The 21,957-nt window shown below is 37.3% G+C and overlaps 1 protein-coding gene across 5 annotated transcripts in view; it reads left to right on the top strand.

The window, feature by feature from the left end:
* Nucleotides 1–21,957, top strand: part of EPHA7 (EPH receptor A7) — a 163,274-nt gene that overhangs the window by 52,073 nt on the left and 89,244 nt on the right. For all 5 annotated transcript variants that reach the window (XM_049818002.1, XM_049818005.1, XM_049818001.1 and 2 more), the window contains exons 4-5: nucleotides 2,517–2,672; nucleotides 3,550–3,885. In XM_049818002.1, the coding sequence (XP_049673959.1) occupies nucleotides 2,517–2,672; nucleotides 3,550–3,885 (492 nt within the window). The remainder of the gene's footprint in view (nucleotides 1–2,516; nucleotides 2,673–3,549; nucleotides 3,886–21,957) is intronic.

Genomic DNA, 21,957 nt, shown 5'->3' with positions numbered 1-21,957 from the left:
AGCATGGTACGAGTGCCTGAACCTGCTGCCTGTGGTATGCTGTGTGGGAGAATAAATGGCTTTCAGTCATGTAAACTAGTCACAGACATTCAGATCCTTTGAACTCTAATAAGAAACGCACACTTACTTTAAATAGTAAGTGACTAAGCATATAAATGTCTTGATCAAGTCATCGGGAAAAAAATGAAAAGGGGTTTTTCTGTTTACGTTTTGTTATTTCTGTCTGAAATCTCTATTTTACCCTCTGCGTCTTTGCTTTGTAATGTTCCCTGCTGAGAAGGACAGACTGGAAACACAGTAGGGATCTTTGCCTTTTAAGTTGCTCTTTGCTTTGCAGAGGGCTACGTGCTGGAAGACCTGGTGTATTTGTCCAGTGTTTTTCTCGGTATGAGAGGAACATGACTATTTAAGAAAGGCAGGAAACTATTATTTGGTAATTTTAGCTACATTTCAATTGCAAGCACTGAAAGAGCAGACAGAAGTTTAAATATATGTCTTAAGGTACATGCATACAAATCAGTTCAGCTTTTGTGCTCTTTGTCTTTGGTGAGGAAGTTCTGAAACAACCTTGAATGAAGGTGTAAAAGGACGATTCTGAGTTAAATTTGCCACAACTACGAATTCACAGGTCATGTTTATCCAAAGTGTTTCTCCAAAATTCTTTCTGTCGTCTTTTCTAAATAGCATATATAACAGCTGCTGTGGTAGAATCAAACTTTAGCATGTTTTACAAGCAGGGCTAGATTTTCTTCTAATGAAAACTCGTGCCCCTTTGTCAAAGTCGAAGGGCACATGCTTTGCATGCTAATTTTCTCTGCCAGGTATTTGAGCATCCATCCACTTTTTTTTTTCAGCATAACAAACACTAAATGTTACGGTGATTTCTGTCCCTTAGGCATATTTTTTCTTTACAAAGTTAGTATATTGATAGAGAGTAACAGAGGGCCAGAATTTCCTATCATTTTATACTGGTATGATCCACTATTGATTTACTTAATTCATCAACTTTAATCTACTGTTATCTTTTACCATCATTATTTTTCTCTCAGTTGCCTAAAATTCATCAGATTGATGAGAGTCATCTGTGGGCTCAGTCCAAAGGCTATTAAAGTCAAAGACACTCCTCATTGACTTCAGTGAGATTTGGGTAAAGCTCCTTGTTTTCATGCTCTTTCCATCACTGCAGTACCAGACAACTGAAATAACTGTTCCAAATATCAGTGTCTTTGGATACTTTGCACTTCTGTTCTGAGAAAATATTCAAGCAAATATGAATATAACCAAAGTAAATTTTCTCTCTCTGAATTCAGAATGACTATTTAACTAGCTTTAATATTTTGATACCCAATACTAAGTTTCAACTGCTGTCCCTGTTCTTTGCATACAGGTGATGGCTTAAGAAGGCTAGCCTGTCTGTTAGGGCTGGAAAAAAGAATAAAATAGTGTGGTTGAAAAAGCCTCTGCTTTATTAGGAAGATCTGGATGGCTTTTGTGTTCTGTTTTTCATGTTGACAGTGTTTGTAAGTTTGCCCATAACCTCAGTGCTGAAATGGAGCCTTAATCTGTTTCCAGTTTTAGGTTGTCTGATCCCCACTTCCTTCTTCCTCATCCCCTACAGCTCTCATAGTTTATCCATTCTTAAGCTGGCTGTCTAGGTTGCAGTTCTCTGCTTGTGAGTGTCATTATAGGTGTGTTCTATGGGTGTTTCTGCTTTGGGAACTGTGGCAGTAGCTGAAAGAAGTATTTCTAAACATCAGTTTTGGAACACGACACATTTTCTACTTCCATAGGTTCACAGCGGGCAAACCACAGTATGAAATTATCTTCTTTGAGTATTTCCAATTATCTACCTTTTGACTTTCCCTTGAAAGTTTTAGTAAATTCATTTCAGCCTGGTTGTCTCTCTCTGTGAAACTGGAAAAACCAATTGTGCAGCTTGCGTTGTCAGCCCTCCTACTCTTTCTGCTTGTTCCTAGCAGCATCGTCTGTCCAACAAGTGTTCACGCCTCATTTTTCCCTCGGGATCAGGCTTCACTGGTGGGTTTCAGCTTCTTTGGGTTTCTCAGATCAGTGGAGTAACTTTTGCTCCATTAATTCCAAATCAACTAGTTCAGATTCCAGAAACACTTCAGTGGCATTAGAGCAGAGCTTCTCCAGACTGTTTTTCCCTTGTTTAGGCCTATTGCAGGCATCCAGCTGTTTCACACCATTATTGCACTCCCCTTTGGTGAAAAACAGATGCTTGTTATATTTCTGTGGCCCTCTGTGTTAAAATATTGTGCTGCCAACTGCTGAGGTATTTGTAGTGTATGCCTGAACTCATAAAAATGCCACAAAATCATTAACAGCATCAACTGAAGAAAAAGACATTGTGAGCATAGTATCTTGCTTGCGCCAGCGTAACAGAATGGGTAGTTCAGACATTTACAGGAACGTGTACCTCGTGACAGAGGCAAAAAAGATCAGAATAATAGTCCGTGCAAATCTAAACCTTAATTTGTTCTGTTCTGTTTTAGCTTGTGGCCGCGGGTTCTACAAATCCTCCTCACAAGATCTGCAGTGCTCTCGCTGCCCTACTCACAGCTTCTCTGACAAGGACGGATCTTCAAGATGCGATTGTGAAGATAGCTATTATAGAGCACCTTCTGATCCACCATATGTCGCATGCACAAGTGAGTCAGTCATGAATTTAATGGTAAAGGACATTGCTTAACCAACCAGGTGCAGCCACTTGTAGCTAGTGGTTTCGGTTGGCTTTTTCTATATTTGAAAAGTACATTTACAACAGTAAATGAAATTGAAAGGCAGAGGGGAAAAAATGTTGGCAGTGAATATAGAATCAGCATAAATAATTTGCATGTTTGCTTGATATAACATTGGAAAACATTGCATGGTGGGTAAGTGTGTAACTCATTGTAATAGACTGAATACAGGCATAGTTTTCCCATGGCTGTAAAATTGTTGTAGACAATGTGCTTTATGTGATATAATACCAAAATGAGTAACATGAAAAATGAAAAGTAACCTGTGCGGATCTGAGCTTTGATTGAACTGTAATTGTATCTGGCTTAACCTCCTAACTGCAAATAGGCTAGCCTACACAGATTGGTGGTTCAAATAGTGGAAGTCTCCTAAATCCAAAGCAGCACCAAATATCTCTGTAAATCATATCAGAGCTGATAACAAAGGACTAGAAGCAGTTCGTGCGGTATGTTTAAAAGAGACGAACAAATCCCATACTTGGGAAGACTATAAAAGAAAACCTTTAAAGTACGTTAACCAATCCTTTTAATTGCACAGAAGAGAAACGGCAAAAGTCAGTTGCAGAAGTACACAGACAATTGTTATTCTGATGCCTTAATGGAAAATAAATAAAGATCTTGCCAAGTGAGTTCAAGGAAGCTTTTATGCAGCTTGTACTAAAAATAACGAAATGTTTATGTGAAGAAAAATGCTTCGACTATCTTCTGTCTCAGTAATTAAAATGCTAGCTACACGTCCCACCGTGGCTCTGTGCAGTTACGCTGGACTTTTTTGTGTGTTACATAGGACCTCCATCGGCACCACAGAACCTCATTTTCAATATCAACCAGACTACCGTGAGTTTGGAGTGGAGTCCTCCTGCTGACAACGGGGGAAGAAATGATGTGACCTACCGCATTTTGTGCAAGAGGTGCAGCTGGGAGCAGGGTGAATGTGTTCCCTGTGGGAGTAACATTGGATATATGCCCCAGCAAACTGGATTAGTAGATAACTATGTCACTGTCATGGACCTGCTAGCTCATGCTAACTACACGTTTGAAGTTGAAGCTGTGAACGGGGTTTCTGACTTGAGTCGTTCCCAGAGGCTTTTTGCAGCTGTCAGTATTACCACTGGTCAAGCAGGTAAGTTTTCATCACTTATGAATCTCAACACGGTGAGACTGAGAGAAATTGGGAACATGCAAACTACAGATGCAGTAAATCAGGAGCATGTTTGGTGTGTTCTGGCTCATTAATCTTTTCACCTTGCCAACTAGTTAATTTGAGCTTATACTATTTCATGATAACCTGTCCTGTTTCTTGGCCTCAGGTTTGCTTTCAGAAAGCATTCGTGAAAGACTTAAAGAAGACATACAGCTTTATTATTAAATAGATTTTCTTAACTCTGCAACTTTTTTTTTTCTTCTTACATCATTGTAGGTCATTCCCTCGTATCTGAAGATTAAAAAAAAAAAAAAAGTAGATGTGACAGTCCTGTGCAGGCTTCCTTGCTGAATTTTTTAAACCTGTATGGGAGTCCTAGGTCACTGGAAGATGATTTGGATATCTGATGGTGTTTTCAGTGTTAATGTTTTCCCTCAGGATAATGTTTCTAATTTATCTTCTATTTCCAGGTATTTGATTATAAGATTCGGTGAGAATGTGATGATTATTCTTTGTTTCTTCTACTTATCATAATCTGACAGGTGAAATGTCAGGGAAAATAAAATCAAACTAGCATATCACCCCAGGGGAAAAAAGGGCTTTAGTTGTCTGCATGCTGAGTGAAAAAAAAAGAATTCTCTGATTTAGGTTTCTGAAACGACGAGTTGCTTGTTGGTAAAAATTGCAGACCTCTGAATCTGCAATAGTGCACTGTGGGTTTTAAGAGAGGATAGTAAAACTAACCTTTTATACATTGAACAAAAGATCTTAAACCAAGCATTAATTGCAAGATCTGGCTTCCGAAGAAAAGCTTTAAAAGAAAATATGAAGTGAAAGACTGATGCTTGCTGTAAGAACAGCTAACCAATGTTTTAAAGGATACTTCATACATCTTGGAGGAAATTTTAGTGACTGTGATCGAGCTATTCTTTTTTAGTGCAGTAGAAATGATCCCCTACAGTAACACTTTGAACTGAGGACAAACTCACTGTACAGGGGCAATGAACAAATAGGAGCAACTGTAGTTATTTTGCACTATAAAGATGGTCATCTGAAAAAAAAAAAAAGACAAGAAATTTACTTCAAAACCTTCCCTACCTCCCCCCAAACCTAGGACAGTTTGTATAGTTGTTGAAGTTAGGCTGGAATATTTATGGGATATTTAATTTCCCCATAGTGCTTTCCTGGATGCCAAATGCACATTTTATATTATTTTGGAACCGTCCTTGTGGCTAAAAGTATTGGTCTCTGTGCTCGTTCAGTTCTTGGAGTTTATGATGAGATTTTGAGCACAGAGAACTTACCCTGAAACTATTTTTGCACCACAGATTGTATTATTTTGACACCTTGATTTTTCATCTTTAAAATAATTCTCTGTAATTCTTCAAACGTGCACAGGTGGACAGTGTTCTGCTCTCTGTAGATGTCTGTACAGAACTACCACATGAAGAAGAGGATTTGGACTTTTTCCTATTTAGCTAAATTGAATTGGCTTTACTGTATGTGCTTTGATGGTTCAGTGGCACACAGGGTAAAGGAAAAGAGTGCAATTTGGTGGCTAGTATCACGTCTCAGGAAGATGAAAAAGCCTTAATGAGAAGTTTGTTGTGTTACCCCCAAGATGATTCATTATAGTTAATTCTCTTGTGTTCTCAGAGTCATAGATTTGTAGGGGTTTTCAGGCCAGAAGACATAATATGGTTATCTTGTGCTATAAGTAATACAAGCTATACGATTTTATAAAATTATCCTCACATCAAGCCCAGAGATATTAGTGAAACTATAGCTTGCATATATATTGGAGACGACATCTAGACTTCATCTGGTGATTTCAAGTGATGGAAAAACCTACATCCTCCTAGATAAGTTTTGTAAGAGCATGGAGCAGGAAGCAGAAGACCTGACTCTGTTCCTTCCCTGCTCTCCAGTTTGCTGTGGGATTATATACTGGAGAGCCTGTCCCAGTGCTACAGAATCTGACACCGTCACTGCTGAGAGAAAGGGTGTTCATACAACTGAAGCTTTGTCTGTTTAGCATTTCTGAATATCAGGATTTAAAGGCTTCCAGTTGGACATCTAAAAAGAATATACATAGGAATTTGGGGGCGGTAGGAAAAAAAGGCTTTAAGCTCTCTTTGTTGCAGTTTTCCCTGTCTGTAAAATGATGGTAACCCTTACCTTTCTTTACCAAGCTCTTCAAGATTTTCTGATTAAAAGTGCCCTATAAATGCTGCAATTTTTTTTCTCACCCAAATTACAAAATTCATGTTAAAGAAAATACAGTCTTTCAGAACAAATGCATTCACCAAAAGGAAAGACCTCTTTTACATTATTTTTGCAACAGCATGTTTTGGATCCTAATACTGATTTCTTTGGTTTCTCAAGGAGGAAAATATTTTAGGTGGAACAGATTGACGACTATAATTGAACAGAAAGAGACTGGTTGCTCAAAGGAGACTGTTATGCTTCTGTGCTCCTATTTTATTTTACCATGGAGAGAAAGAAAATGTTGGATTTATTTATAGCCAAGTAAACTAGAATTCATGCAGCTCTCATTTGTTACTGTGTGACTGTTCTATCCTTTCGGCAAAAATGACTTTTTCTATGCCCATATTGCTTTTTATGTGTGTAAATGTGTCTAACTAAACCTTCTTCACATGTTATTATGCTAGCACAATAGGTGGCTATATATAATTACTGGGTTCACCAGTTGCACAGAGGCTTGCAGTGAGATTTTCCCTTTGTAGTTCTGGTTTAATTGAATTGATCCTTTGTGACCATATTCACAAAATTCAAATCATTGTGTAATGATAACAGGAAATTATTGATAAAAGAATGGGGTTATGGAATACATTCAGTGTTTCTTCACCCACATATAACAAGCTTCTGATGAGTCAAAGAGAGCATGTCACAGAAAAGAACCAGGTGGTTGATAAAAAACTATTTATATTTGTGGAAATAACACAATAAAATGACTGCAAGTGGGTAGGTAGCATTTCACATTGCTCACGTATATACATATGACACATTGCTATTCATTCCTTTTGTTAAAAAGACTTTGTGACTAGGCTATCAGTTGTCATATGGCATATTTTTTATGCTGCAGCCAAGAACCGTGAGGCTTTTTGTTTTGCTTTGTTTTGTTTTTTGACAAAAGCATGAAAGAACTGAGCTGGAATCGGAGGTAAAAGATTAAGTGCACTAAGTCCCCCAGGAATAAACCATCTTGTTTCATATCTTGCCTATCCAGCATCATATAAGGAATACAGGATGTCATCCCAGTATTGCAAGCTGATCTATGTGAACTCCTGCATCCTTGTAGAATTCAGATTTAAATGTGACTAAGCCCCAGTTACAATAGGTGACTGTATTGAAGAGCTGCAGCTAGCAAAGAGCTGACGAACACTACCTTTGCAAGCTTATTGAATGGTTGTTTACCAAAGATAAATTTACCACTTTCCTAATAAGATATTTACCTTTCAGTGGTACTGGTAGTTCCTTTTGATCCATCAAATTCCTTTCCAAATCTTACATTTTTTTCCATACAACAGTCAAAAGGTTGATGGAGTCGGGTAGGTTTCACAGCAGAAGAATATTTGTTAGGTTTTGGCATTTATGCACTTTCAAACCTTTAAAAAAAAAAAAAAAAGAGTTTCAGTAACAAGTGTATAATTTTTCTGTTGACACTTTTGCAAAGACAGCGTGTTTTTAAAATTGACTTTCTACATCCTTTTCCTCTGGAATTTATCTGAATGGACAATGGACTGGTCTCTGATAAAGGGTGATATTCACCCAACCTAGCCTGACTGAGAAAATTTAACATAGGTTGGATGAATCCCAACATATGTCAGGGTTTGAGAAAATATAAGTATCTGTCCTGAGCCAGTTTAAGTTGTCTTTATAATCATTGGAAACAAAAAATCATATCCAAGGGGACACTCATCATATCTTATTACCATAACCAAACATGACAAACAAAAGTTAAAATGTAATGCCAATATACCTGTTCCTAAATGTACTCCCTGTTCTTATGCAGGGAGCACTTGCTAATGCTCACTGCTTCTTCACAGCACTCTTAGGTCATGCTGTGCCTTAAGATGCACTTAATGCCGACAACGTGAAGTGGTTAAAAAACCCCGATTCAGTTCCATAATCAAGGCTTACTCTTGAAAAAAGTTTTTTAGTAACAGTTTATTTTGTATATGTTGATTTGCTTTTCCTTTTTTTTACATCTCAGAGTTCAATTTTCAGACCTTTTCCTACAAAAAACAGGTCCCTAAATTCACAGCTTAAAAAAAAAAAAAAAAGAGGGGGGGAACTGAATATTTGAAAGTTGCATTATCACAGCAACCTGAGCAGAAAACACATTACATGCTATAAAATCAAGACTATTACCAGCAGTATGGTTGATTTACATGGCAAGAAGAAGTGATTGAATGCATAAAGGAAACCAGCTATCCCTTACGTAAAGCTGTTTGATGGGTTCTGCCTTTCTTACATACTTCTGAGGTCTTTCTGAACAGGGGATTCACTTTGCATTCTCCCCTACTCTACATTCTCCTTTCGTTGTTGCTGCTCATCATTTTTCTCTTCTTTGCTTCTCTTCGCAGTTTCCCCAGCTCTCAATTATCTCTACTCATTTTTTAAAGTCTCCTCTTTCATAGTCTCTGCGCTATTGACCATCTATTTGTTTCCTGTTCCCTGTCAGTCTCACTTAAGCTCGACTTTTCTTCAGCAATGAGCTGTCCCCCAGCAGAGGCAGCAATCAAGAAGATTTATGCCTATGGCTTTCCCAGTTGCTTTGACCTCACCGTTCTAGTCCTTTTCTCACTTTTCTCCTTTCCCCAGACCATTTTGGTGTCTTCCCATTCTGCCGCCAAGTTGTGTTAATCTACCTTCATCTACTCCTTCCATCCAGTGTTCACTTCTGGCAATACATGACAGCTTATTACAAATAGCTTCAGTGTTCGACTTAACATTGCTTCTATGTTTTCCCATTTCACTGGACTTCCTTTAGCTTCAGTTTTCATTCAGTATTTCCTACTAATGACTTTACTTTTTGAGCTATGCTTCATCTTCTCGCCTTCAACTGTAGATCAGCTTTCCCACATTGATATGGCTTCATCATCTGCATATATATTTTAAAAAGATGCTTCATATGAAAAGAATTCTGATTATAAAAAATGTCTTTCTTTTCTTTTTACCAAACGCATTCTACCTGTTGAGCTGGCAGAATTATTTTATAGAAAAAGTCACTTTTCAAAACTAATATTCCCTAACTGATTTCATTAAGCCGTGGTTTTTAGAAGCATGTATGTTATGATGATTGCATTTTGGGTTACCCTTTTGCTTAGTTTATTTAATGGGAGCTACAAAGATGTTAGTGGTTATTCTTAATAATATTTAAGGTATATTTTAATCTGTTTTAACTTTTTTCTAGAACTGGAGGCAGACAGCATAGTTTCATAAATGTTCTGCACTCCATGGCCACCAACTGAAAAGGGTAAAACTAGAGTAGAAATTAATTACATGTGGTAGTTACTATTCATCCATTTTTTTACATGTCTTTTCAGTACATTTAAAAAATGGATTGCATTATTTCTGTGGAGCTAAGACTGCCTATTGATCTGCAGTCACATTAACCTGGACTAGTATCACAGATACTTTGATAGGCGGTAACTGAATTTATGCCTGAATTAAACTGATGGAGAAAAACTTGATTAGAATCCCAAGCTCTGTATAGCAAATGGCATCAGATCAGGGAAAGCAGTTTGTTCATTCACTGATTGTATCAGGTCATATTTAATGTAGTGAAATCCACAAGGTTATAGAGATACTGTAGAATTGCTAGGTTGGGGCATTGTTGTGAGCTTGCTAAAGGCTAAATTTTTTTTAGGATTGTCACAAAGAAGGAATCATCTATATAGGATATAACATGATATGGCATATATGATATTTGACAGTTTTGATAATATTTTATATACATATACAGAATATATACATACATTTGAAATGAAAAGCAATGTTTTATAGGAATACTTACCACAGATTAGCCAACTGATAGTAATTATTTTTTTCTAATATTTAGTTCTAATTTGTTCTAATATTTTTCACTGAAAGATAAAAAAGAAAGCAAGAAAGCAGATGTTAGCTGTGTTGCTTAGGGTCTGATCCTGCACCGCTGAAGTCAATGGAAGTTTTGTCATTGACTTCAATAGGAGCAGGATTTGAACCTTATGCTCTATCAGAACACACAGGAACCAAAGCAATGGGCACTCTGTCATCCTGAAAGAAAACTTTAACTTCTTATCACATTTTGAGTCTGACTGTAGCAGGTTTTTGCACATCAGTTTGTGGGTGAATGTAATTTGAAATTATTTTTTTTACTATACTAAAAATAAAAGATTTTTTTTTTTTTTTCCAAATGGGTATCAGAACTCTTGCCTGTCCAGCTTTACCATAAAAGCTTTTTAGAAAGAGATGTATGTAATAGTTTTTGCTAAGAAACTAAGTAAGTTTTTCTAGTAGAGACTACGTGAATTTTACATTATTTAGAAATAAAAATAGTGGGAAGCTACACTCTAGTGTAGCTACACAAAGACAAAGTAAAGCTTCAGCTTCACAGAACCAAAGCTCTGAATTAGAAATGGTCAGATTAAGCTTCTGTGTATGTAAATGTTTGGTAGCAACCTGCTAGGAGAAGCATGACAGCCACAGGGCTGTTAACTTTCCCAGGCACTGAGCTATTGAAGTAGCAGGGTATGTCACCACAGTCAAATGCACACTACTAAAGCATAATTTCACCAGCTATGCAGTAAATAACTATGTACTCGAGGGAGAAAACGAGGGATATGAAGTACAATTTAGCCAAAGAAAGGAGAGATTGGTTTGCTAATGTGACACAAAGGACTCGGGGCCACTTTTTCTTCTAATGTTACAAACACGAGCCAGACATCTCCTCGATGTTTATGAGTTAACACCAATTGTCATCTTAAAAGTAGTGATGAAAAATTAATCCTGACCTTGAAAAGAAAATATGTGTGTTAACATCACATTTTCTATGACCAATTGCAGAAGGCTTTGTAGAATAAAAGAGCACTGTGACTTGTGACACCTGCTGGGTGGGTTTTTAGCCCCTCATAAATATGCCTGGCTTCTTTGACTTCATGCATAGTTAGATTATTTCTCATGGCCATAAGTCCTTTTGAACAGAGTAGAAACGGAATAGCAGTGCTCTTTGAGCTTTATTATATTCTTTGGGGACACTTATACATAATTCTGCGAAGACCTGGCCAACCTCAAAGACTTTCAAGATACCTGCAGTACAAAGACAATAAATCACTTGATACGTTTATACATGGTGATACACAGCCTAGTGTAGCTAATTAACTCATGTGCAAAGAAAAATACAATTCCATAGACCTTTGATTTTGGCAGCAGAACTGTACGTCCAGATCTTCCTTTTTTTGGCTTCCTGTGAACTGTAGTGTGGTAACTGGATGCAGGATCTAGAACAGTGCTGAACTCCATCAGTAGGATCTCAGGAACTCAGTGTTGTTTCTTTGATATATTGGCCACATGTATCGTTCTCTTACCAAAATAACGTCATGATGATTATGAAATGTAGGCAAATATTTGTCTGGAAACTTCAGAATTTCCATAGGAAATAATTTTATGTGAAACACTGTCATGGCTACATTGTGACCTAACAGTAAAAGAGAAACACAGCAGGGAAACTGGCAAAAAGAAAGGTCTGTTCTGATTCAGTCATCAAATTTCTCAGTCATATATTACATTTGTTTGGTTAATCTTCCTGTTTCTTATTTGTAGCTAATAACAACACAGAGCTGGCCTCATAAAAGCACAAGGAAGATTTGGTTTTCAGTATTTACAAAACAGTTTTGAACTCCTTCAATAAACAAAACTTTGAAATATTGGTATCAGTAGGACAGAATAATACATAGGGTTAGAATTAATCTAGCCAAAACCCACTGTACTCATGAGTTCTGAGATCTTACTTCAGTACAGTTTAATTTAATATTAAGGTGTTTCATTTCTTTGTTATTTTGCCTAGAAAGAGCAAAATTCAAAGAAAAAGAGTATGTTCATATTTGTAGCAAAATAAGACATTAGAAATTTTGTCCCTGAATTTCCTAATATGTGATGGTTTGTTTGAGACCTTTTGAAGAATTCATGTACTGTTGTTATTAGAACAAACAAAACCCTCTAAGTGCACAGATGCTTTTTTGATGAGAAACGAGCATCACTACTGAAAGGCACTATTGCAAATGCGTAAGTACCACCAAATGTGAAATCCTTATTGAGGCTGTATGTAGTAAATGAAAAAATTCTTTAACTGTAACATCTTTATAGAGTGAAGCATTTGATGACAGCATGGCATGGAGCCAGACTGCTGTAATGACTCCTGTGGAAATCTTTAAAAGAGAGAAGAGACAGAGAGCTGAAGAAGTTTCTCCATTAAACTTAAACGATAGAGTAGCTAAACATGCAACTTCTAGATAGGAGACATTGCTCACACTAGTGCCTGTTTAATAGCTGGAAGACCTTTGTGGTGAGTCTGTCCCAGCTAGTGTAGTTAGTATGCCAAAAATGCACTGCAGGAAGGAACGAAGAATGTCTTGAATCAAGAACTTTCTTAAAGCAAGGTTTGAGTCCACCACTTAGGGATGAAGTTCAGTCTCATAATTAACTGTCTAGAAAGAGGTGCCATGTAGATTTGTCCAGCATTGTAAGATAGTGTGTTTCCAGTTTGCATTATATATATATATATATTCTCATTGGAAATGGAATCAGAGATTCTGCTGCTGCTCTTTTGGAACAGATCATATTTTAATCGGTTACTTATTTTTTGTTTGTTGCATGTGCCAGCAAGCCTGCTTTTTTTGAAGGAAAAGTGGGGTTTTGGCTAAACGGGCCCTCAGGTGAAAAATACAAATCTTCCCCTTCTGCCCTGTGGCCTTCTGGCAGTGTTAATGGCCCAAGAATGAAGTTCACTTCTGGCAGGTAAGGGTGAGAATAGCCAAGATGGGTTGGAAAGTCAGGGCAAAATAAAGGTCTATGAAGAGCTGGGCTCGATCCTTCTGATGCTACTGGGGTAATAAGGGGAGACATCTTCCCTAATAGCAGTAGCCATTGCTAACTTACCCACTCTGACAGCTCCATGGGTGACAGCAGATTTTTCAGGTGCTGGAATAGTTTGAGTAATTAATAAGTCTGGCCAATGACTGCCATCTCTGACGTTGCTGCCCTATGTAGTTTCCTCTACTTTGCATGTGATAGAACCAGCCCTGACTCCATAGGGCATATTCCTAACTGAACCGTTATATCTACTACTCTTTAGTGTATGAATTGTTTTGCACAGTTTTATACAGCATTTCTGTAGTCTTTCTCTGTTATAGTAAAAATATATAATTGGATCTATTTCTAGAGGAAATTCTCAGGGCAATTTACTGAGGAAGCCATGGTTGAAGGCTGCAAATTGACAACAATAAAAGTGTTATCCTGAGTTCAATAGTTAATGTTAAGATAGGAGATGCTGATTATCTTTTTCTTTGCTTCGTTAGTGATGAATGGAAGCAAATTTGATGCAGACAGCAATCTGGTGGAATGATGCAGAGCTATCTATGAAAACATCTGTACTAATCCACCAATGCAGTAAATTATAGCTACAAGCAAAAGACATTGATCCAAGAGGATCATTAACAGCTTTAACCAACTGATCCAAGTAATAGGGTAAATGAGAGAACATTATCAAGATCTGATTTTTACAGCTGTCAACTACAATTGCTAAAACATGATTACCACTTTCTCTCAATTTCAACCATTTTATGACTTAAGTTTAGTATATTCTATTGTGGGCAGCCAACAAGGATCAATTAAGTGGTAAAATACGCAGGAAAAAATTGCCCAGCTATCATGCACTCCATTTACCAGGAGGTCAGTCACAAAGGGAGGGATAATTGCTGCAAGCCAGCAAAATTAATCGGGGATGCGCCAGAAAGGGTGATGTATGTTCTGTGACAAAGTACGTGACAGAGATGTACGCATAAACCTGTAGCTGCTTGCCTTGTTGAGGGCACAAGGACGAGAGAAGGAGACCTGTGGAAAACAATTAGCGTGGCTTCAGAGTGAGCAATTCTTAATTATCCATAACGTGTCGACATCAGATAATTAGTGTCCCAATTTTTAACAATATTTGATCATTAACTACAGTCGAATAGGGAAGATCAAGAACAGAGCCATTTGTCTGAGCTAAGTGTTACGTAATGGTGTCTGCATGCGAACATAAGTCAACTAAATCATGCTCACAGTAATGACACAGAAATCTTCTTATTGTGGGACCAATATAAATGTCCTAAATTTTAGCTTATAACAAGCTGTGGTTTATGTTTTCATAAGGTAGGTTGTTTGTGAGAGCAACCCACAAAATAAAGCAGGCTTTAATGACAGCTGTAGTTTAAAGTCCCTAACGTGCTGCTTTTTCATCTGTACTTTTACATTTTCACAGCAAGCGGCGTAAGTCATACGACTCAGGCCATTTTAGTAATAATGCTAATTAAGGAAAGGTTATTTTTAGCTCAATTTCTAAATGTACAAAGGCTACGTGAGTCTGCTAGATTAGTATCTCTTTGGACAATTTTCTTTCAGCTCCTTTGTCCTCTGTCAACAGTTTTTGGCCAGTTTTAAAAATGTTTGACAGAGAGGTGGAAATCTTAAGCTCCTGCATGACGTCAACAGGCCAATGAATTCCTGTCCTTACTGAATGAGCTAAATCATGTATCAGACATAAAAGAATCCACGTACACAGAAAGACAGAAAACTTTTAAGGAAAAATATTCACAGAACTGCTGATATTTTTCTAATCTTAATGAGTGAAATTGTAGAAGTGCAGAATGGGATGTTTCATATCTTATTCCATCTGGTTTCTGCCATATACAGGCACAGAGAAATGAAAAGAGAGGAAGACATGTGCACACACATGCATACACACACTTGCTTACCTGTAGCTTAATCTCTTTTTAATCTCTCTTTCTTCTAGCCCGTTAGTGTATTTTTCAGAATATTTAAGCTAAATCTCACTTCTTCTGAAGTGAGCTTAAAACTTGAGGGATGAGGTCCTGTCACTGTGATTCTTAGTGTTTCTTTTTAAGGATGACCCTCCTAAACTTTTACCTACATTTCAACAGCTTGTTGTACAGAATTATCCATTGAATCTGGGTTTACCTCTCACATGTATGCGTTTGCAGCAGCAAACCCTTCAGTTTCTGCATCTCCCATCTCATACCTGCTGATGGATCTATTTACCATCCGTCCTTTTGACCTTTTCTGTCTGTCTGTCATCTAAGCATTTCTCTTTTTTGAGTTCCCTGTTTCTTAATGCATTACAGAGTGCTCATTTCTTTTTTTTCCCAAGCTCCTTTCAGGCAGTAGTGGCTGAGTCAGCAGGCTGGATTCAGAGCTAGTAAACCCTGATGCTTATGTGGAGAAATGCCATTTACTTCGCTAAAGAGTCTATTTAAGTTCATAGAGCCTCTAATCATGGCTGTGAAATGAGGAATTGGATGTTAATATTTCAGAGCCAATACTCTAATGATCTGTCTCTGTGGACCTCCTGTGGAATTATTCCAAATATTCCCTTGTGTAGCTGAGATCAAAATTTCATCCTTAGTTCTAATTTTTTGTGTTGCAGCTTAACCGGTAATGAAGAGGGAAAAGTGTCATTGTTCTTTATACTGTGTAGAGTTAATCACATGAAACATTTTAGGGCTAAACGTTCTGCTCTTTGATGTTGGCATTAAACATTAGCATTAAATCTTTGGTGGATATTTACATTGTTGTAGTCATTGGAGATTGATAGGTTTCTTTAGGGAGTGATTTGCAACAGGAGCCAAATTTAGGAATTGTGCATTGACTTGTCCTTAATTACAGAGGAAGCTTTAGATTACCTTCCCTATTTAGCCACCTAAATTAACTGCCAAAAGTTGATGACATGAATGCCCATCTTCCTCCCACCCCCACATATGCAAATGTTAATTTCTGCCACAACGTTAACATTAAATATTTACATGCTTCTATTTATTTTCAAGAAAATACTAAAGCAGCAAGCAAATTTAAAAATAATTTCTTGTCCTCAGGATTTTAAAACTTAAAAATAATTTGCTAGTCCTATTAGTAATTCATGTTGTTAAGACTCTCTGAAGCTTTTTACCATTGACTGAATTAACTAAGGTGCTTAGTGAGGATATGCATATACAGGTGTCTTAAAAATAGGGGTATTTCACTTGATTGCAGTTTATAGCATTAATGTTAAAAGTGCTTTCAAAACCTAAAATACTTATTCTATGGTTTCTTTTTATTTTAGTGCCAGTTAAGGGTCCCCATTAGGAGGGCCGCAGGTGCCTTACAGTTTATCTTGCCTACAATAATGCAGCGATGACCACTCATCAGTGTTAGGTACTTTTGTGTAAGCAATACATTAACTCGGCCATGCAGTGGCACAGAACAATTACTAACAGATAACCTTTAATGAGCAATAAAAAGAGCAAGTGAACTCCTTCACCTTCCTCCTGGGAGCCGTTTCTCAACCTTTGCCCTAGCAGGTACCCCAGGCTCTCAGAATATTATCACATTCATGATGCTTTGGAGAGTAATTTCTGGATGCCAAAGAGGAAACTGCCTTTCACACCTCTGCTGACTACAGCAGGGGTAAAGGATGGTGGTGATCTCTCAGGCAGACGAGTCTCATCCCATTTAGCAATCTATAGACCTAAATCAATAGCTCAAACTCCACTAAGGTACTAGCAGACAGGCAGTGGGAGTCTAAAGAAGTTAATGCGTGTTCCCTGTTTACCAAAGCTATGGCTACGTGAAAGGGATAAGGGTCCCTCCTCTGTTCCTGGTATGTCAGGGCTCACGCTTGTGAAGTTAAACTTCTTTATCTCCCAGAACAGCATCCCACATTGAGACTGCCACAGCTATGTCCAACTAGCTAACCAAGCTAACGAATTAATGGTATGGGCAGGCAAGTATTCATACTCCATCCTCAACTCTACCCCGGTTTACTAGATTAAGTTTACTAAGTTTACGGAGCTATATTTACAGATTAGGTGGTCTATAAAATTTGACTTCTTGGAAAATACTATAGTAGGCTAATCTCAAAGTCATAAAACTATGCACAAAATCAGCCCAGCTCCTTTTCTGGGGGAAATGCCACAGCTGCCAACTGCAGTGAAGTTGGTAAACTAGTACCATGCCTCTTTTTGTCACATGATTGTAAAAACTTCTGTGAATATAGAATACTCCCCGGGACTGGGAACAGTCATGGCTGGTGTCTTAAATTCTGTTTTGAAAAAGGGTTATGCTTCCCATTGGGCACAGAGAAAGGGCTTCAGTTTGTAGTTCACATTTTTGAAGTTTGCTTCACTTTTCGGTATTCTCTTAAATCTGCATTTCCTGTACACACTATGAAGCCTAGGGAAGGGAAAAACATTCAGAGGATGCAGAAAACAGTTTTGAAGTTATTTATAAAACATGCAGAACTGTTTTTTCAAAATGTGGGAAAGTCTTAAGTATATTTTTGGGAGAAGAAATTAAGTGAAGGATTTTAAAAAAATTATCTTCTTGCCTATTTATGTTCTGATTCAAAGCCAGTGGTTAAGTTATCCTTTAACCCTAGTAAGTAACTAAGCCCTTGAAAATGCCTATTTACTCTTATTAAAGACAAAAAGGGTGGCACAAAGTTGCTTTCCATTTAACTTCCATTGAACTGTCAGAATTATCCTAATATCACAACCTAAAGAGTTAGCACACATTAAAAAAAAAACACCCACAGAGACAAGGTGGTAATTATTCAAGTATCCATTTTCATACATTTTAATAATCAGATGTTCCATCCCAAATAAGGTCATTTTGAAATTTTCTGTAAAAATCTGGGATCTGGGAAATGCTTACCCATGTAAATAGCTCCATTTTTTTCAAGTAGGTAATAAATACTTAGGAATTTGCATAAGCTAGCTGTAAAAAAATGACTTGATCCTGGGGTTTTTTTCTGCATTCGGAAATGCATTTAGTCCAATGTTTTGAACTTAATCAGTACATCTCAAGGGGAGCTTTGGTGTAAAAGGAGTGCAGTTTGACCCCTGTAGCTGTAGAAAGTAAGAGTCGGTAATCTCCATTAGATTGTATATCCCGCTGGGTAGTATCAGTTGCCCTTTTGTTATTGTAAGCTCTTTCTCTTACTTTTACTGTTTAAATAAATATATTGAAGCTAAAGAGTTAATGACAAATTCAGGAAGTCTTGACTTAACGGTGATGAAGTGAGACGCATTTTGTGCCATTCACTGTACACAATTTATAACCCCGTTTGATTACCGCAGCATGTCCTCCGCCTATAAGGATTGCACCCGGGGGACTAGTCAACTTATTAATTCATCACTTGCCGCCTTTTACGGCTGCAATACCCCTTTCTGGCATACAAGCAGGGAGATGTAGTAATCCGAAGGCTGCCAGCCGACTGGTTCCACTCTAGCTGCCCCTTTGTCTGCAGGCACGACGCCGATGACTTTTCTCCGGGTTCCGCTTTCTCGGAGGCTGCGTTACCCTCCCGCCTTTCGTCTTGTGATAGGAACAAGCAGATGTGGTTACGGCGGCTTCCAGGGAGGAACGGCCTTCCACAAGTTAACCTGTAGCTTTTTTAAGTGCCTTTTGATTTATCTGTCACCTGATCCATCAGCAATGAATAATTTTCATGGAAGGTGCACTTTAATTACCTTCCCATTTGACTAGCATTATCATGCCCTATCTTGGTAATTAATCTCACGAAGTATCCAATTTCAGTCTTTATTGCTGGCAGGCAGGCCTTCTGAATTATGTGTGCTTGAATGGACATTGGGTCTGTTGTTAAACTAAATAGGCCATGAAACAAATTTTGGGTCCCTCTTTTTTTCCCTTTTTTTTTTTTTTTTTTCTTATTGTGTCTGTAAGGATGTTGTGGTCTAGTTGCTTTGGTTGACATAGTTGAATTTTGTACAATGTAAAGCAGGAAAAGGCAATGGTAGAAAATGGTGGCTGATACAAAAATAATTAAAATTGCATAGATCACAAAAGTCAAGCGGTCTGTGAAGAATAGTTACCAGGTTGTGAATCTAGGTACAGAAAATGATATTTTTTTGCTCTTGATAACTTAAAGCTTTTACAGCATGAAGTCTGTATGCCAAAGAGTTACTCTGTAAAGCTGGTGTATGCAGAGGATAAATTAGAAGTCCTTCTCCTAATATCAGATTAGGGATTTGCAGTTGTATTCAGTTTTGAGTTTCATTGCTCTGTGGGTGAAAGATAGTCCTTTAAAAAATGTACTGTTCAACCAGCAGATTAAATAACACGGTAATAAATTTGTAGGAGAGATTATTCTTTTTTTCTTATACCTGTCTCATTAAAAATGGTGAAGACTTAAGGTATTTGGAAAATTGAACAAAAATGCTGTCTCAGTGGGTAGAAATAAATAATAAAATAGTGTGAATCTTTCATTCAGTTGCCTACACTTAGGCACACTATATCCATTTTGGAAATTCCTTTGTAATTTTTCTGAAGGTGTTTTTTCTTCTCTGTTTCCTCTCAATTCCCTTCCAATTCCCCAAAGAAAAATTTTAACAGGTTAAATTTTACAAAGGTTTTGACAGAAACACCTTACCTCAGCTACAGCTGACAATTCCTTGAGACAAGTCCATTTCCTGGAAATAAATTTACTCACTTTGTCACTGAAGCTGACAAGAGTACATGTGTTAGTTAAGTTTCATGTTTTGAGTACAGAACAGAATTGTTGGATTAGAAAAAACTTTTTTAAAGGAATTATGAAATCTTAAAATCATAGGATTTTTCTTTGTTGTCATAATTTTTAAGTTAAGTTAGCCAAAGCCGACTGTTTGATAGTCTTAACTAAATACCCGTGAAACAAGCAGTTTTACAAAGGCACAACTGAACTTGTAACACAGTTTTTTCTTTACTGTTTGCCCGACTTCTTAATATCAAAATTTAATTAACTGCCAGAAGATTATTTTTTTATTTAATGAAGGTACTTTTTTTTAATCAGAAGTTCTCCATACACAAGAAAATTTGGTATAACTGTGGTTTATGCTTAGAATAATTTTAAGGGAAAAAAATCTGAAAATATTTAACTGTATGAAAAGTGGAGGTTTCACCATGTAACTCTCACTTCTACCACTTTGAACTTCAGAAAATGGGAACAATGAACGGCATGGAGATTGATCCTGGAATGCAGAATCTTTCACCTTTAGGTCACCAATTCAAATTCAGTCAACCCAAGCAGTGACCAAAAATTGTTACCATATGAAAGTTGTTTGTGAACTGTGTGGAATTTAAATGATGATCTCAGTTCATTTTCTTTTTCATAAACATCATCATAAGCAGTGCTTTTGGCAGTCACCCAAAAGAGAAGGTAAGATTAAAGGAGCATGACCTAGTAAACTTTTCACTCCTGGTCATGCTCCCTTCAGGTGAACATAGTGGCTGGAGAATTTTAGGTTGCTGATGTGAATCGTACTTATTCTCTGGATAAAGACAGAACTTTAGTAGTTTTTTTCTTTAAATATCGTATTTTAATTAATTTGAATCTTTAGAGGCATATACTGACCCAGTGCCTTAGACTGCCGGTCTCATGGGTGCTCCTGCAGCTTGAATTCTATTCAAACTGAAACCATTAGTTGAATATAAAAAGAAAATAATTGACTTCCTTTTGTTTTTAAGCAGCTTTACCAAATGATAAACTGATCTCTTCAGTTTTATTTGCAATTTGCCAGGAAATAACATATTTTGGTGCTTTCCAAATGGCTCCTGCCACATATTCAGACTTATATATTGCTCGTAGAGTAGCTGTTTTCAGTCACAGGAATATAAAAAGCCTCGAAAAAACCTGTAAAGGACTTCATTAAAGTATGGCCATTTGCAGAGCAGGAAGGATCTTTGCCAACTGCCAAGCTGCTGAGCTTTAGCTTTGCTGCTGACTCTGAAGAGAAATGTAATATTTGGTCTGAAAAGTATTTGTGTCCCAGGTGTCACAGCTGATGTTAAGACAAGATACAGGGTGCTCAATTCTGTTGCTTTAACAACTTTCTTTAGAATGGTGATAGAGCAAAAAACATATTAAAAATGGCCATTTTGAAAGGTCATTTAAGGTCCTGTACAGCAGCTCTTGTGTGTTAAGAAGAGAATGGTCTACTGGTTCAGGCACTGGACTGGGGCTCTGGAGATCCATGATAAATTACATAGTCATTCCCATAGGCATCTTGTGTTACTTTGGATAAATGACTTAATCTCTCCATGATGCTGTTCTTCATGAGAAGAATGAGAATGATAGAACTTCCTTGCATCAAAGGACCATTGTGAAGAAAAATCCATTAGTGACTGTGAGGCGTTTAGACACTGTTTTGCTAGTGGGTATATAAACACTAAGATAGGTTAAAGTTATCTATTTTCCTGTGGGTTTTTTTTTTTTCTTTTCTTGTTAAAATGTGTGATAGAATTAAGCCCTTGTTTTCATGTTAATCTAGAGCTGTTGATCTTCTTTGTTCAGTAACAGCCAAATTCTTCTTGACTGGAATTCCTGTAAACCTTCCTTAACAGAATTTTTTATCCCTCTATGTTTTCCCTGAGAACTGTAATGCAAGAGAGATTGTAAACAGGACTAGTTCAGTATATCACCAGCTTTTTAAGAAAGCTTGGGTCTCCTGCAGCTCCGCTGGATGCACTGGGTAGCTGCCAGTGTTGCATATGAAAGAGAAACAAATCTCACCAGGAATCTCCAAGTTCTCAGACAGTGAGCAGGTAGCAGGGTTAGCCCTTAAGGATGTTTTAATAATACATTTGCTTATTAAAAAAACCTGAGATTGTGACCTTTCTGAAATAGTTTGTTCTTCTGGAACTTTGCTTTTAATCACTAATCATTGTGACATTTTTTTGGCAACCTAACCCTTGTGAATCTTTCTGCAGTGTTCTAGGTAAGTCTCCTATGGGACA

This window comes from Accipiter gentilis, chromosome 15, assembly GCF_929443795.1.
Source record: "Accipiter gentilis chromosome 15, bAccGen1.1, whole genome shotgun sequence".
NCBI lineage: Eukaryota > Metazoa > Chordata > Aves > Accipitriformes > Accipitridae > Astur > Astur gentilis.
This window is presented reverse-complemented; position numbering and strand designations above follow the sequence as displayed.